We start from the raw sequence: 13,944 nt of genomic DNA on the forward strand, positions 1-13,944 counted from the left end.
CTGAAAGCACATCATGTAAAGGGGGCAGAGAACAAAGTGGCGGATGCCCTCTCCACCACACAGATGAGCAGATTCAAGGAGATGGCACAAGGGGCGTAGAGGGACATGACCCCTTCCCAAAGGACTTATGGTCTCTGGCGCAACAGACTTGTCAATACTAGTGGACCAAGCCCTTTCCCGCGATGCAGCCAAGAGCTACAGGAAATACGCAGGGACAGTGATGCGAATAGGGAATATACAGACGCTGGGCGATGCGGGCAAGACAAGCAGAGCGGTGGAGCAATTCATTCAATGGGCATTTACGAGCGGGAGGACCAGATCCTGAGCACAGACCTTCTTGTCAGCAATAGCACACTTCTTCAAGTTAACTACAGGACAGGATCCCACCACCTCCTATTACATCAAAGCAGCAATGAAGGGTTGGAAGTGCTCAGAGGGGGCAAAAACTGAAAATCGGCGATCCATGGATTCCAATAGATTGGTTGTGCTCATGGACACCCTAGGGGAAATAGCAAAAGACACGCATGAGCTGAATCTGTTTAAGGGAGCCTTTGCAACCACGTTCTTTGGGGCGTCTAGGCTTAGCGTGCTAGTGGCTCTGGCAAGGACAGGCCTCGCAGAACATTGCCTACAGGCAGCCAACGTCAGGCCCAAAGTGGCCGAGGTGGAACTGCGACTGCGAAAGTCACAGACTGACCAGGCTGGCAAAGGTGCGGTCATAAGGTTGTAATGCATCAGGGACCCCAAATAATGCGCAGTATGCTGCCTACTAACCTACATGGTGTCACGGCCAGTGGGGGAGGGTCCTATATTCAAGCATAAAGACAGTAACTTCCTAAGCAAATTCCAGTTCTCAGCTGTGATGCGCAAAGCCCTGGGCAGGCCTCCAGCCAGCATCATTTGGCTCCCATTCATTTAGAATAGAGGCAGCAACCACAGCAGCCCAGCACGGGATGTCCGACACAGGGATCAAGGCCATCGTCAGGTGGTGGTCCAAGGCATTTAGGACCTACGTGAGACCCCAGCTGTGGTAAACAATTATGAGTACATGGTCACATGCCATTTTCCTGACACTTTGATTATTGCCTCAGCAGGACGGCGGCACCCTCGGCTGGTATGGGTCATGGGTCACTCTTTTTTTCCCAGATGAACTTGTGATGGCAGAGGGGAGTCCACAAACACAGAGGTGGGCCAGTCAACACATGCGTGCAATGGGGGGGTCGCGGGGGATGAGATGCGACCAGCGGTGCTCGAGGAGCTACGGGTAGACACAGCCTGGCATCCGGACATGTTGATAATTAATCTGGGCGGAAACGATCTAGCCCGATTGGGTGTAAAAGAGCTACTCCTCGCCATACAAGGGGACCTAACGAAGGCAGCGCCGGTCTTCAGGAGCACTGTCATCATTTGGTCCAAACTGATTAGCAGGTTGGTGTGACGTGGGGTGGAGTTGCCTAAGGCAGTCAAGAACTCAAAGATGAAACTGAATAGCGCTGTAAGCAAATTTTGCAAGACCAATGGCTTGGAGAGCGTTAGGCATGGCTTCATCTACCCAGGTCGCCCAGAGCTTTACGTGCGGGACGGGGTCGCTCTCCTTCTTGTAATTCAATTCTTCCAATAGGATAAGTTGATTATATACTCGATTACCTACCAACCTCCATCTCAGTCTCATCTCGTTTACTTTTTGAAAATCCTCTTTTCTCCTTTGCTGGATTATTCAGAAACATCATTTAAGAGAATCAAACACAAGCTAAGATGCACCACAAGTTTATAGAAAAATCTAAAAATAACAATATATATGTATCAAATTCAATTCAAGAAGACTGAATATTTCTTGATTTCAGTTTCTTTATTCCAAGTTCAATACAGTGCGATACAGCCGACGCGTTTCATCCTGACACAGGACTTCTTCAGGGCTGTTAAAAATACATAATTATATAATTACAATTACAAAAAGACTTTTTTAACAATTAAAAATATCATACACTAGATGATAATTTAGTACACAAAGCCTACATTCCGACAAACATTTTTCATAAAATCTCTAAATTAAGGAAACGATTTTCAGTCCAGTATGGATATAATGAAGATTGTTACGCTATACCTCATATCCATAATTTCACAATGGACCCCACAATGAAAACATAGCACAACAATATTGCATTTTACATAAAGGGTGTTCATATTCATAGTCATCTTGCATCAGCATCAAGTGATAAGGAGAAAGAAGGCCTACACAGGAATGAAAGAAAGATAAAGAAAAGAAGAGAAACTGGGAGATGAAGGGGAGAAGTAGATTTATACTGCCATTAGATTTTATTTCTTCGATCTATATTATTTCTTTTAAATAGGGTAATTCCATAGTTGCAGATTTTTTGTGCATAATACACTTGAAGATCCTACCTAGATCCTACCTACATCATTTAAGAGAATTTAAACAAAAGAAACTGCACAAATCAACACAGTAATTGCAGGGGTTAATTACGATCTAAACATGCCAATTTCCAAATTATTGATCCATTCACCAACCTTTCCTATCTCACTTATTCAGGTCACCACTGCTTCTCACAAGCCATGCTCTTCTAAAACATGGACTTCACAAGAAATATTAGTAATGGTGCTGACATAGGTATTATTAACCAACTAAACTTTCCCTATGTATCAGTATATTCGATTCTATGTGAGGACCGGAAGTGAGGATTATGCTCTTCTTTCTCCACTTTATTTGTGACCAGCAGCCATTGTTAAACTTCAAATGAAAATATATTTCTCCAAAACCATTGGGAAGGAACCAGAAACATTAGTCTAACCAATCAACATGGCAGGTCTCTCCATATAGTACCTTCTTGACTCTCCTGCATCCTCTTCCTTCGCTACTCCAGCAGCCATCAGATAAGCGCCTAAGGCCTCTGGCCCAATTCATAAATTCATATTCTTTATGGACATTTTCCTCACTATTTACACATTTAACCCTTAATTTTACTGTTTTCCCTTCAAAGCACGGCTGCAGGAATGCACCAACATTCCTTCGCGGTTGCTGGTAACCTCTCTATCCTTTTCAGTTTTCCTGTTGTTCAAGACCAGTGCACTCAGCCGCAGAGTGTGCTGAGCTGCTGGCCTTGCCACCTGGAGTCTTGCCACCACTCTCTGGGGTGCAGACTGGCCACAATATTGCTGAGGCATAACACCTATCAGACACTGTCTTGGGACACTGACCCAGATGGGCTTCGAATTGAGCCCTTCAGAATCTAGCGGGCCTGTGGTGTCCCCAGGCCATTCAGCCCAAATCAGCCCTCTGGGCCATGAATAATCTCCTGGGTAACCCCCAGTTTCATTTACCCTCAAGTAATACAGGTAATACAGGAGTCTGAAGACTCATACATAGAAGAGGAGTCCATCTTCTACTTCCCTGCTAATGATGAATTTTGTAAGACAACTGATGCTACCATTCTTTCAGTGGTCTCTAACGTGGTGGCGGCCATAGAGCAGATAATACTGCAAACAGCAGAAAGATGCTTTAAACGCTTCTTTCCGTGGGAAGACATTCCTGGGCCTCTTGTTCCCCAAGTTCTATGGCAGCTGAACGCACGATTTGAGACCGAACAAAAAAGTGCATATGAGAGGCTGATGTCAATTTAGATGCATTTGACAGCCATAAACAGGCGTTTAGCTCGTCCCCAGCATTAGCGGCCCTTAATAGCCCAACTTCGTCGGGGCTGACCCCCTCTCCCCCTGCGATACAGACAATCAAGACAATGCATCAGAGATGCTGGACACAGAAGACCTACACCCCCCCTGATCCTCAGAATGGACAACAGTGGAAAAAGTAGCCTCCTATGTGGCATGGAGGCTGAGAAAACTGCTGGACAGAGAAATTCGCAACTGCCTGCGAGCAGAGTGGCCTGTCCGTCGCTGGACAGCAAAGTGGTGCTATCGCTCAAGACTGATCCCAGAATGGCTACCTTCTTAGCCAAATACTTCAGAGACCCTAAGAAAGGGATCCACTCCTGGTGGTCGTGCTAGGGCGGAATCATTGACATAGCCGGCCCTCTGACTACGATCCTTGACATGGCCGAAGATGCCAAGATGGATCTCTCATATTCCCAAATATCCGCTCAGGTTGCGCTCTTTGGGCCATCATATTCCTGGGAAATGCCAATCGTGCCATCTCCACTGAGCAGTGCAGGTCCCTTCTAATCAAGATCGACTCGAAGTTAGGGGACCTGGCAACCTCGAAGATAGGCTAAATTGCACAAGGGGGCGCTTTTTGGCAATCCATTTATAAAAGAACTAAGTCAATTTGTATCCACCTTTAACTCCTTAGCTAAAGCTCAATCTTCCATCCAAAGAATCTTTACACCCAGGTTTTCCCAGGGGCTGGCCATGGTAGGGGGCGCTGGGCCAGTCGTCTCCAATACCAAGTCCCCAACAGAGGTCAGGGCTCCAAGTGAAGCTAATGGCAGGATCCCTCCAGATTCAGGGGTTTCTACCTCACCAGAGGCTACCCTAGTCACAGAGGTTACAGAGGTAGCTCCAGAAGAGGCATTAACCAAGGCACCTCTCACGTGAGTGAACGTCTTTTTTTCCATGAAAAATTGAGGCAGATTAGCAAGCGTTGTCCACAACTGGTGGGAGGTGACAATGGATTTGTGGGTTCTTTAAACAATTCAAGGTTTTTAAAACGTTCTATGGATCCCCGTTCTTAACCCTTCTCTCCCTGCCCCCTACTGATCTCAGACCCAAAGTCCGTCCTGATCGTTAAAGAGGTAGCAGACCTGGTCGCCAAAGGGGGCTACTGCTCAACAGCCATCCACCCTAATGGCTTTCTCAGCAACCTATGCATGTTTAAAGGGCTACACGGTTTCCCATCAAATATTGCTCAGAAGGCTGAGGGAAATGGGACTAAGAGACTCCGCCTTTCAGTGGATGTCAAGCTTTCTATCTGGTCGATCTCAGACGGTTAACCGAGGCTCATATCGTTCGGCGCCCATGGAACTGTCCAAGGGAGTCCCACAGTCCTACTTTATTCAGTATCTATGTGGCTCCCTTGGCCAATGTTCTAAGAAAATATGGGTTTATTCCAATATCATATGCTGACGATACACAGTTACTCTTTCCTTTCGATTAAGTTACTCCCACTGTCCAGGAGACCTTTTCGTTGGGTATGAGTGCCATTTCACCATGGATGAAGAATAACTTCCTCCAATGTAATGTTGGGAAAACTGAGCTTTTACTTTTCGGAGAGGATCCCTTATTATGGTCACCTAATTGGTGGCCTATCAATCTTGGGAAACCTCCCATTCCTAAAACCTCCGTTAAGAACTTAGGAGTCCGTTTAGATCATGCCCTTACCTTTAAGGAACATATTGGCCAGACAGTAGGCACATCTTTCCATACATTGGGCCTACTTCGACGAGTCTTTCCTTTGCTCCCGGACTCTGTTTGAAGGACTTTGACTCAGGCACTAATATTGAGTCGCCTGGACTATTGTAACGGTCTGCTGCTCTCTGCCAATGAAACTTCGATTAGTAAACTTCAGGTGGTTCAGAATACGGCGGCGCAACTGATCTGGAACATGCCTCCCAGATCAGCTTCCCGCCCTCTTCTTTTAAAACATCACTGGTTACCCATACGCCAACGGATAAAATGTAAAGTCTGTTGCACTATCCACAAGGCATTGTTTAATCTTGGCCCTAGTTATCTGTCAGAAAAGTTCTCTTTCTGTCATCCCACAAGATCCCTACGCTCTAGTACTAAACACTTGCTGAAAGTCCCCCGAATCAGGAGAGCAAGATTAGGAGAAAAAGCTCTCTCACATCTTGGCCCGCAATACTGTAATGAACTTCCTCTACATTTAAGAGAATGTTCGAACCATCTTCAATTTAGAAAGTTACTTAAAACCATTTTTTTTTACTTTTAAGTTCCACAGTTTCCGCATATGTAATTGATACGCGTCCAAAGCGCAGAGATACTCCTTGGAGTCGATTCTGGTGCTATACAAAACCACAAATAAATAAATAAATAAATAAATACTTGTGTGGGTGGCAAAAACAGTGCTAAAGACCCACTAGTAGCTTTTTATTTACAGGCTCTGGGCACAGGTAGTGCACTCTACTAGGGACTTGCAGATAAATTAAATATCTAAATTGTGGATAAACCAACGATACCATGTTTAGGGGAGAAACACATGCACTTTAGCACTAGTCAGCAGTGGTAAGGTGCTCAGAGTCCTAAGGCCAACAAAAAGAATCATCAAAAGGAGGAGGTAAACAGGCCAAATGTTTGGGGGAAGACCACCATAAGGGTGACAGGGTCTACCATGTGTCCCCACGAGCTGAAAGTGAAGAGAGCTAGCCACCCTTTATGGTGTTCTCAGCACGAAGGCAGAAAAACCTGGAGAAACCATCAGCATTAGTGTGGTCTATCTCTGGTTTGTGTTGCACCCTAAAGTCCATACCCTGTAGGAAAAAGGACCACCTCAAAATTTTGGATTCTCACCCCTCATTTGCGTTAGTCACCTGAGGGGCCTGTGGTTTATCTGAATCAGTAAGTGAGTCCCAAACAGGTACGGTCTCAATTTCTTCAAAGCCCAGGCCAGAGAAAAGGCTTCCCTCTCAATAGCACTCCACCTTTTTTCCCTGGGGAGTAACCTTCTTAAGATGAAGGCTACAGGTTGGTCTAGGCCCTCCTTATTAACTTGTGAAAGTACTATCCCTATGACATGCTCCGAGGCATCTGTCTGTACAGTAGATTTCCTTACAAAATGTACAAAGCCTGCTTTAAGGAGTCAAATGCTTTTTTGCATGAATCTGTCCAAATCACATTCCTGGGCTGCTTTTTAAAAGTCAGCTCTGTCAAGGGGGCAACAATGGTGCAACATGCCTTAACAAACCTCCTATAGTACCCAATGAGGCCTAAGAATGCACTGACCTCAGTCTGGGTTTTTGGGGGTGGGGGTACTTCCAGGCCATGTTATCTCTATCTTCGCCTGGAGGGGCTGCATCTTACCCCTGCCCACCCGGTGTCCCAAGCAGACCACAGATCCCTACCATATCTATCACTTACAGGTCTTGATAGCCAGGCCTGCCTGCCTGCTGCAGAGCCTGAAGCACTCTTTTAAGTGAAAAAGGTGGTCCTTCCAGCTGCTACTAGATGACCACAATGTCATCCAAATAGGCAGAGGTAAAGGCCTCCATTCCAGCCAGAATATGGATCACCAACCCCTGGAAGGTGGCAGGGGCATTCATGAGTCCAAAGAGCATCACTCTTAAGTGACAGTGGTCCTCTAGAGTGGAGAAGGATGACCTCTCCTTTGCTCCCTCAGTCAGGGCAATCTGCCAGTACTCTGATGTGAGATCAAAGGAACTTAAGTACTGGGCAGGCCCTAACCTGTCTATCAACTCATCAGTCCCGGGGACGGGATGAGCATCAGTCCTGGTGACTGAATTGAGCCCCCTGTAATCCACACAGAACCTGAGTTCAGGTGTGATACCTGGAGGAACAGCATTTGGTACCAGTACTACCGGACTTGACCAGGGGCTGCAGGAGGGTTCAATCACCCCAAATTCTAGCATTTTAGAAACCTAATATTTAAGGCTGTCCCTCACCGTATCAGACATCATGGGTACACAGATGGGTAGTCCCATGGATGAGGGAAAACAGAGATGAGTACCGCTCTAGCAACTGGTGGCAGTCTCTCTGCTGTTCAGCAGTCAGACTGGGGGAAAGATTTACACCTTCCATTGATCCATCTTTCTCCTTGGAGGCTAAGGTGTCAGGGTGGAGGCTAAGGTGTCAGGGAGAGGTTCATTTTCCTCTTCCTCCCGCCCATCTGTCACCAACAGCATGGTGAGCTCAGACTTCTCAAAGTGTGGTTTGAGATAGATATATTTTTTTAACAGAGTTTTATATAGCGCAAACTTGACCCTAAGGTATCGGGTATCGGAGCGCTTTACATAGCACCAGTTGAGTTACTTGAGGACACTTTCATTTTTGTTAGGCACTGGGAGATCAAGTGATTTGCCCAGAATCACAGGATGTTCAGCGACATTCCCCAGATTCTAGGTCGACCGCCCTAGCCGTTAGGCCAACTCATCTCCTTATTTGATATGATACGGTTGACATGGAGAACCCTCTGGGGTGCCTGGGAGTCTTGAGGGCCACCAGTTAGGTTAACTCCCTCTTCCTCTCAACTGTCTCATAGGGCCCAGTCAATAGTGTTGGAGGGTCATAGGCTTTACGGGTTCCAACACCCACACTTTCTACCCAGGTTGGTATTCCAGAGGCGTAGAATTTTGGTCCTACCACTGCTTTATCACTTCCTGACTGGCTTTTAAGTTGTCAGAAGCCTGCTTCCAGAACTTAGCCATTTGGCTCCTTTAGGCCAGCATGTAGCTAATTATATCCTGGGGAGTCTTCCTGGGAGCTTGCTCCTACCTTTCTTTCACCAAAGCCAACCCCCTTCTGTAGCCCCTCCCTGTAAGTAAAGAAGAGGCATGGCAAGAGGATGTCCCATTTACACCTCAAGGCCTCAGAGGGCTTTCATCATGCCTTTCCGGGTCTTGTTGAATTTTTCAACAATCCTATTGGTTTGTGGACGGTAGGGAGTGGAGACCTTGGAATTCAACTACACTCCGTCGACATTGACTGCATTTAAGCAGACACGAAGTTATTGCTCCTGTCAGACACCACTTCCTTGCAGACACCCACTCTGCTGAAAATCCCCATTAGGGCCTGTAGGGAATGCGTGCGAGCGGCCTATGGCTCTGAACAGAAACCAGGCAGTGTCGGGAATTTTGCTGGGTATAGACTGTTTATTGCTTCACAGTATCAGGGAGGCATGATATAACCAGGCTTGCCATTAAAGAAAAGAACTCATAGCAGCCTCCACGTAAAGAATCAGTTCATAGTTTAGGGCGTGAATGAGGATAGATGTCCCTAGTGCTTCTTCCTGTTCTTGGATTGGTTCTCGTCTTCCTGTCTTTCCACCCACTGTCGCTCTCTCCGGGGAGGTCCAAGAACCGTGGAAGCCAAAAAGAAAAGAAAGACACGCCCTGGTTAGGCTCTGGGCTCTATTATGGGAGTGTGCCACCTTCACCGGTCGGTCGTGAGGGAAAGGGAAAGGGAAGGGAAGGTGGGGTTTAGGTAGGCAGTGCTGGTGAGGGGGTCATGGGGTTGTCGCATTCAGTGCTACCGTCTCCGTGCGTGTACACCCTGGCACCCCAGCAGCCCCACCAAAAAGACCCTCGTAAAGGCACTTGCCTGAGGCCACGACCCGTGAACCGGGCCGCGGCAGCTGGACCCGGGGCGTCCTCTCCTCTGTCTAGGCCGCCGGGCTTGGAAGCGGTGTACTCTGTGTCCGCTGGGGTCGCGTCTTCCGTGGCTCTTGCGTCAGGTCCGCCGTCCGTCGCTGACCTCACTCTCCACCTTGTCTCGTCCTCGGTGACTCCGTCTCTCCTCCTGCTCTCGCTGACCTCTTCCTCCTTTGTCACAGTCCTCTCTCCGTCGCTGGGCTCCTTCTCCACGCCGCTCCTGCCGTTGTTCCTGGTTCCGCCCTCACGTATTTCACTCCGTTGCGGAATGCCGTCGCCACGCCTCCCCATCGCGACTAGAACGCAGGCTGTTTCCGGTTTGTTGTCGTCGGTCGGGTTGCCACACTTCCGTCGGGCCGCGTCCTCCGAATCCTCACATTCGCCCCCCCTCAGGAATGGACGTTGGGGCCATTCATAGCACGGATGCCTGGACAAGTAATCTGCGCTCACTTGCTTCGTACCTGGCATGTGGATAGTCTGAAATGAGAAGGGTTGTAAAGCAAGAAACCATCTGAGAATGCGGGAATTGGAGTCTTTGTTCCGTGCTAGCCATGTCAGGGGAGCGTGATCTGTAAGGACAAGGAACTGTCTCCCTAAGAGGTAGTACTGTAAGGACTCTATAGCCCACTTAATGGCTAAACACTCCTTCTCTATAGTAGAGTAGTTCGATTCCCGGGGGAACAATTTTCTACTGATATACAACAGGGGCCGTAGTTCTTCGCCGGAGTCCGGTTGATACAAGACTGCCCCCAATCCGTGGCCAGAAGCATCCGTTTGAAGTACAAACGTGCGACTGAAGTCAGGACATCGCAACACGGGGGCGGTACAAATAGCACGTTTGAGGGCTTCAAAACTGGTTTCCTGTTCTATGGTCCATGCCTGGATGTGTGAGGGATGTGCTTTAGACAGGAGATCTGTGAGTGGACTAGCAATGGACGAGAAATGGGGAATGAACCGTCTGTAATAGCCTATAAAGCCTAAAAAGGAACGGACTTCTTTCTTAGTTTGGGGTCGGGGAATACTACGGATGGCCTCGACTTTATCTACTTGGGGTCTGATATGCCCTTCCTGTATGGTATACCCCAGGTATTTTATAGTATTGGTTCCTAAGAGGGATTTCTTGGGGTTGATGGTAAGACCCGCGTCTCGTAGTGCAGAAAATATGGATCGGAGATGCACGAGGTGGTCCTCCCATGTGGGACTAAAAACCACAATATCATCAAGATAAGCCGCGGCATATGTCTGGTGCGGCTGTAACACGTGGTCCATGAGCCTCTGAAATGTGGCTAGGGCCCCATGTAACCCGAATGGGAGTACGTTGAAATGGTAGAGGCCGGACGGTGTGGAAAAGGCGTTTTTTTCTTTGGAAGCAGGATGTAATGGTATTTGCCAATAGCCCTTCGTCAGGTCTAGGGTTGACATATAGCGGGCTTGACCCAGTTGCTCCACCATCTCATCAATCCGTGGCATGGGATATGTGTCGAACTTCGAGATGGTATTCACCTGTCGGAAATCAATGCAAAAGCACAGACTGCCGTCTGGCTTTGGCACAATCACGACTGGAGAACACCAGTTGCTCTGGGAGGGTTCTATGATGCCCGCCTGGAGCATATCAACCACTTCCTTTTCTACTGCCTCTCTACGCGCTTCTGGAATGCGGTAGGGTTTTTGTTTTATGACTTGTGGATGTAAGGTCACTATTTCGTGCTGGACCAAGGTGGTTCTCCCGGGACTTGTGGAAAAGAGGTTGGGGAAGGAATCTGTTAATGTGTTCATCTGGGTTTTTTGTTCAGCTGTTAACACCTCTCCTACGGGAACTGGGTATTTGGTTAAGTCGCTGACTGATAGGAGAGGAATCTGTAACTGTGGTGATTGACAAGCCAGTAAAGCTTGGGTATGATCTACATCGGGTTCCTCCCATTTCTTTAGGAGATTCACATGGTATATTTGTTTACCTCCAACTCTATGGGGCAGTAGAACACTGTAGGTTACCGGCGTAACCCTTTTTTCCACTACATACGGTCCCTGCCATTTCATTAGTAATTTGTCATCTGTGGAGGGAAGTAACAAAAGGACCTTGTCTCCGGGCTGAAACACCCGAAGACGACTGTTGCGATCATAATACCGTTTCTGTGCCTCCTGAGCTTCCTGCATATTTTCTTGCACTAGCCCCCAGATATGTGTTAGGGAGGATTTCAGGTCCGTGATGTACTTCAACAGGGTTTTCCCTTCTTCCTCCTCCCCTTCCCACTGTTCACTAGCCATGTCTAACAAAGTGCGGGGTTTTCTCCCAAACAACAACTCGAACGGAGAAAATCCCGTAGATCTCTGCTCGTGAGTCCTTAAGGCGAAGAGAACTAGGGGTAGCTTCCGATCCCAATCCCTCCCTGTGTCAGAGACGACCTTGCGGAGTAGGTTTTTGATGGTTTTGTTATACCTCTCCACAAGGCCGTCTGTTTGGGGGTGGTACACTGATGTCCTTATTTTATTTATCCCAAGCAGGGCACAAATCTGAGACATCATCCGGGACACAAACGGGGTACCCTGATCGGTCAGGATCTCAGAGGGAAACCCTACTCGTGAAAACAGGGTGATCATGGCCTGGGCTACAGCCGGGGTTGTCATGCGGGACAAAGGGAAAGCCTCGGGATAGCGACTAGCATAGTCGACTATAACAAGTATGTACCGATGGCCACGGGCTGACGGAACCAATGGTCCGACTAAATCCATCCCCACCCTTTTAAAGGGAATGTCTATGATGGGTAAAGGCATGAGGGGCGCTTTGGTAATGGATCCTGGACTGGTGTATTGACATCGTGGGCATGTTGTACAGTGTTTGGCTACGTCCTTATAAACACCTGGCCAGTAAAACTTCTCTAAGAGATACTTCAGAGTATTTTCCTTTCCATAGTGGCCGCCCCCCATTTTGTTGTGGGCCAACTGGAGTACATGGTTTCTGAAGGATTGGGGAACCAGTAATTGGGTCTTTATTACAGAGTCTCTCCTTTCGGTTCTATACAACAACCCTTTCTTTATAATGAAATAAGGTCCTACCTTATCTGGTGACTCGTCCTGGACCTGTTCCCAGGCATGTATGAGGGATTGGTCATTCCGTTGGGCAGTCCGGAAACTATACGGGGGTGTTTCCTCTGTATCTGTAAGTGAAAGGGGAAAGGCAGTTTGTGATAGTGGTGAACAAACAAAGGTTTTCTTATCATTTCTTCTTTCTCGTCTACTTTTCTTTTCTCGGCTCTTGTGGGTCTCTATCTCGGTAGAGACAAAAGGAGCCTCCTCTAGCCAACTTGGTTTCTGTCTTTTTGTTCCCTCAATATATGCTTCGAATTTTGGGTGGTCGGTCCCTATGATAACGGGTTCAGGTAAACAGGGAATCACTCCCACCCGTTTCAGGTGCGGGTCGTTATCCACATCCAATAGGACTTCTGCCGTGGGATATGATTTCGTATCCCCATGGACGCAGGTCACATTCACTAGTTCTGTGGTTTGTAACTGGTGATTCCCTACCAAGGACCCGTCAACCACCGTAACATGACACCCAGTGTCTAACAACGCCTGTTGCTTCTTTCCGTTTAGGAACACCTCCGTTTTGTACAGTTGGGAACCCTCCCTTGTTAACATTATTCGGCCACGAGAGTACCCCACTTCCATGGGCTCAGCGGCAGGTACACGGTGGGGACACTGTCTGGCTATATGGCCCCATTCAGCGCAGCTGAAACATTGAGGTCCCTGTCCACTAGCGCTTGCAGATACCGGTTTTTGAAATGGACGGAGGGATGGCAGAGGGCGGGGGTCGGGTTTAAGAGTGGGTCTAAGGGTGGTTTGCAACGGGGTTTCGGGAAAGGGGAACCGGAGTTTGTGTTTGTACAGTGCCTGCTCTGAATTCGGGTCCTCGATGAAAGGCACATGCTATTTCAACTGCCGAAGCAGTGGTGAGATTTGGGTGTTGTTTCACCCAGGACTTAGTGTTGGGGGGTAAGGCGTCCAGGTACTGTTCTAGAAACACTTTTTCAGTCACTTCTTCTATCGTGGACACGTGGGGTGTTAGCCATCTCGTTCCCAAATCCCTTATTCTGTAGTACAAAGCCCGGGGATTGTCCCCGGTAGTCCATTTTTCTTTTCTGAATTTGATGCGGTAATACTCCTGGTCGAACCCTAGTCTCTCAAGGATCGCTTTTTTCACTTCCATATAGGCGGTCGTCCCGTCCGGATTGGCAGCCTGATACGCGGCTTGCAGCTCCCCAGAAAGGAGTGGGGCGATGTATTGGCCCCATCGCTCTTGTGGCCAGGCGGCTGTGGACGCTACCCGCTCAAAGTTCAGAAAGAAATAATCAGGGTCCTTTCCTTCCTTATATTTCTGCAGGACTGTTCCTGGGACCGTGGGGTTAACTCGGGTATGGACTATGGCGTCAGTAATTCGTAGCAGGGCTGTATCCTGCACCTGTTGATTTGTGGCCACCACTGTTGCCTGGTCCTTAAGGGCACCCTGCAATGCTTCTCTCTCCAGTCTAGCTGCCTGTAACTGTTGTTCGAACACCAACTGCAAGTGTCTTTGGCCTTCGGCCAACTGGGTAAGCACATCCTCCATAGGCACGGGCTGTGACATGATTCTGCCACC

The 13,944-nt window shown here is 48.1% G+C and overlaps 2 protein-coding genes across 2 annotated transcripts in view; both read right to left on the reverse strand.

Moving 5' to 3' along the window:
* Positions 1 to 1,833: 1,833 nt before the first annotated feature.
* The window catches only part of LOC146782890 (uncharacterized), a 79,974-nt gene continuing 67,863 nt past the window's right edge, over positions 1,834 to 13,944 (reverse strand). Inside the window, exons 2-4 of the mRNA XM_085639353.1 lie at positions 12,366 to 12,466; positions 9,262 to 9,788; positions 1,834 to 1,916 (exon numbers count right to left, since the gene is read on the reverse strand). Coding sequence (XP_085495479.1) covers positions 1,850 to 1,916; positions 9,262 to 9,779 — 585 coding nt within the window. The 5' untranslated portion in view covers positions 9,780 to 9,788; positions 12,366 to 12,466 and the 3' untranslated portion in view covers positions 1,834 to 1,849. The remainder of the gene's footprint in view (positions 1,917 to 9,261; positions 9,789 to 12,365; positions 12,467 to 13,944) is intronic.
* LOC146782891 (uncharacterized) lies at positions 13,138 to 13,914 on the reverse strand. Its single transcript, XM_085638993.1, has one exon. It carries the CDS (start codon positions 13,912 to 13,914, stop codon positions 13,138 to 13,140), a length of 777 nt encoding a protein of 258 aa, XP_085495119.1.

This window comes from Triturus cristatus, chromosome 12 (genome assembly GCF_964204655.1).
Source record: "Triturus cristatus chromosome 12, aTriCri1.1, whole genome shotgun sequence".
Classification (NCBI taxonomy): Eukaryota; Metazoa; Chordata; class Amphibia; order Caudata; family Salamandridae; genus Triturus; species Triturus cristatus.

Excerpts from the sequence above, each read along its gene's own strand:
- LOC146782891 (XM_085638993.1), bottom strand. The coding sequence starts at position 13,914 with ATGGAGGATGTGCTTACCCAGTTGGCCGAAGGCCAAAGACACTTGCAG.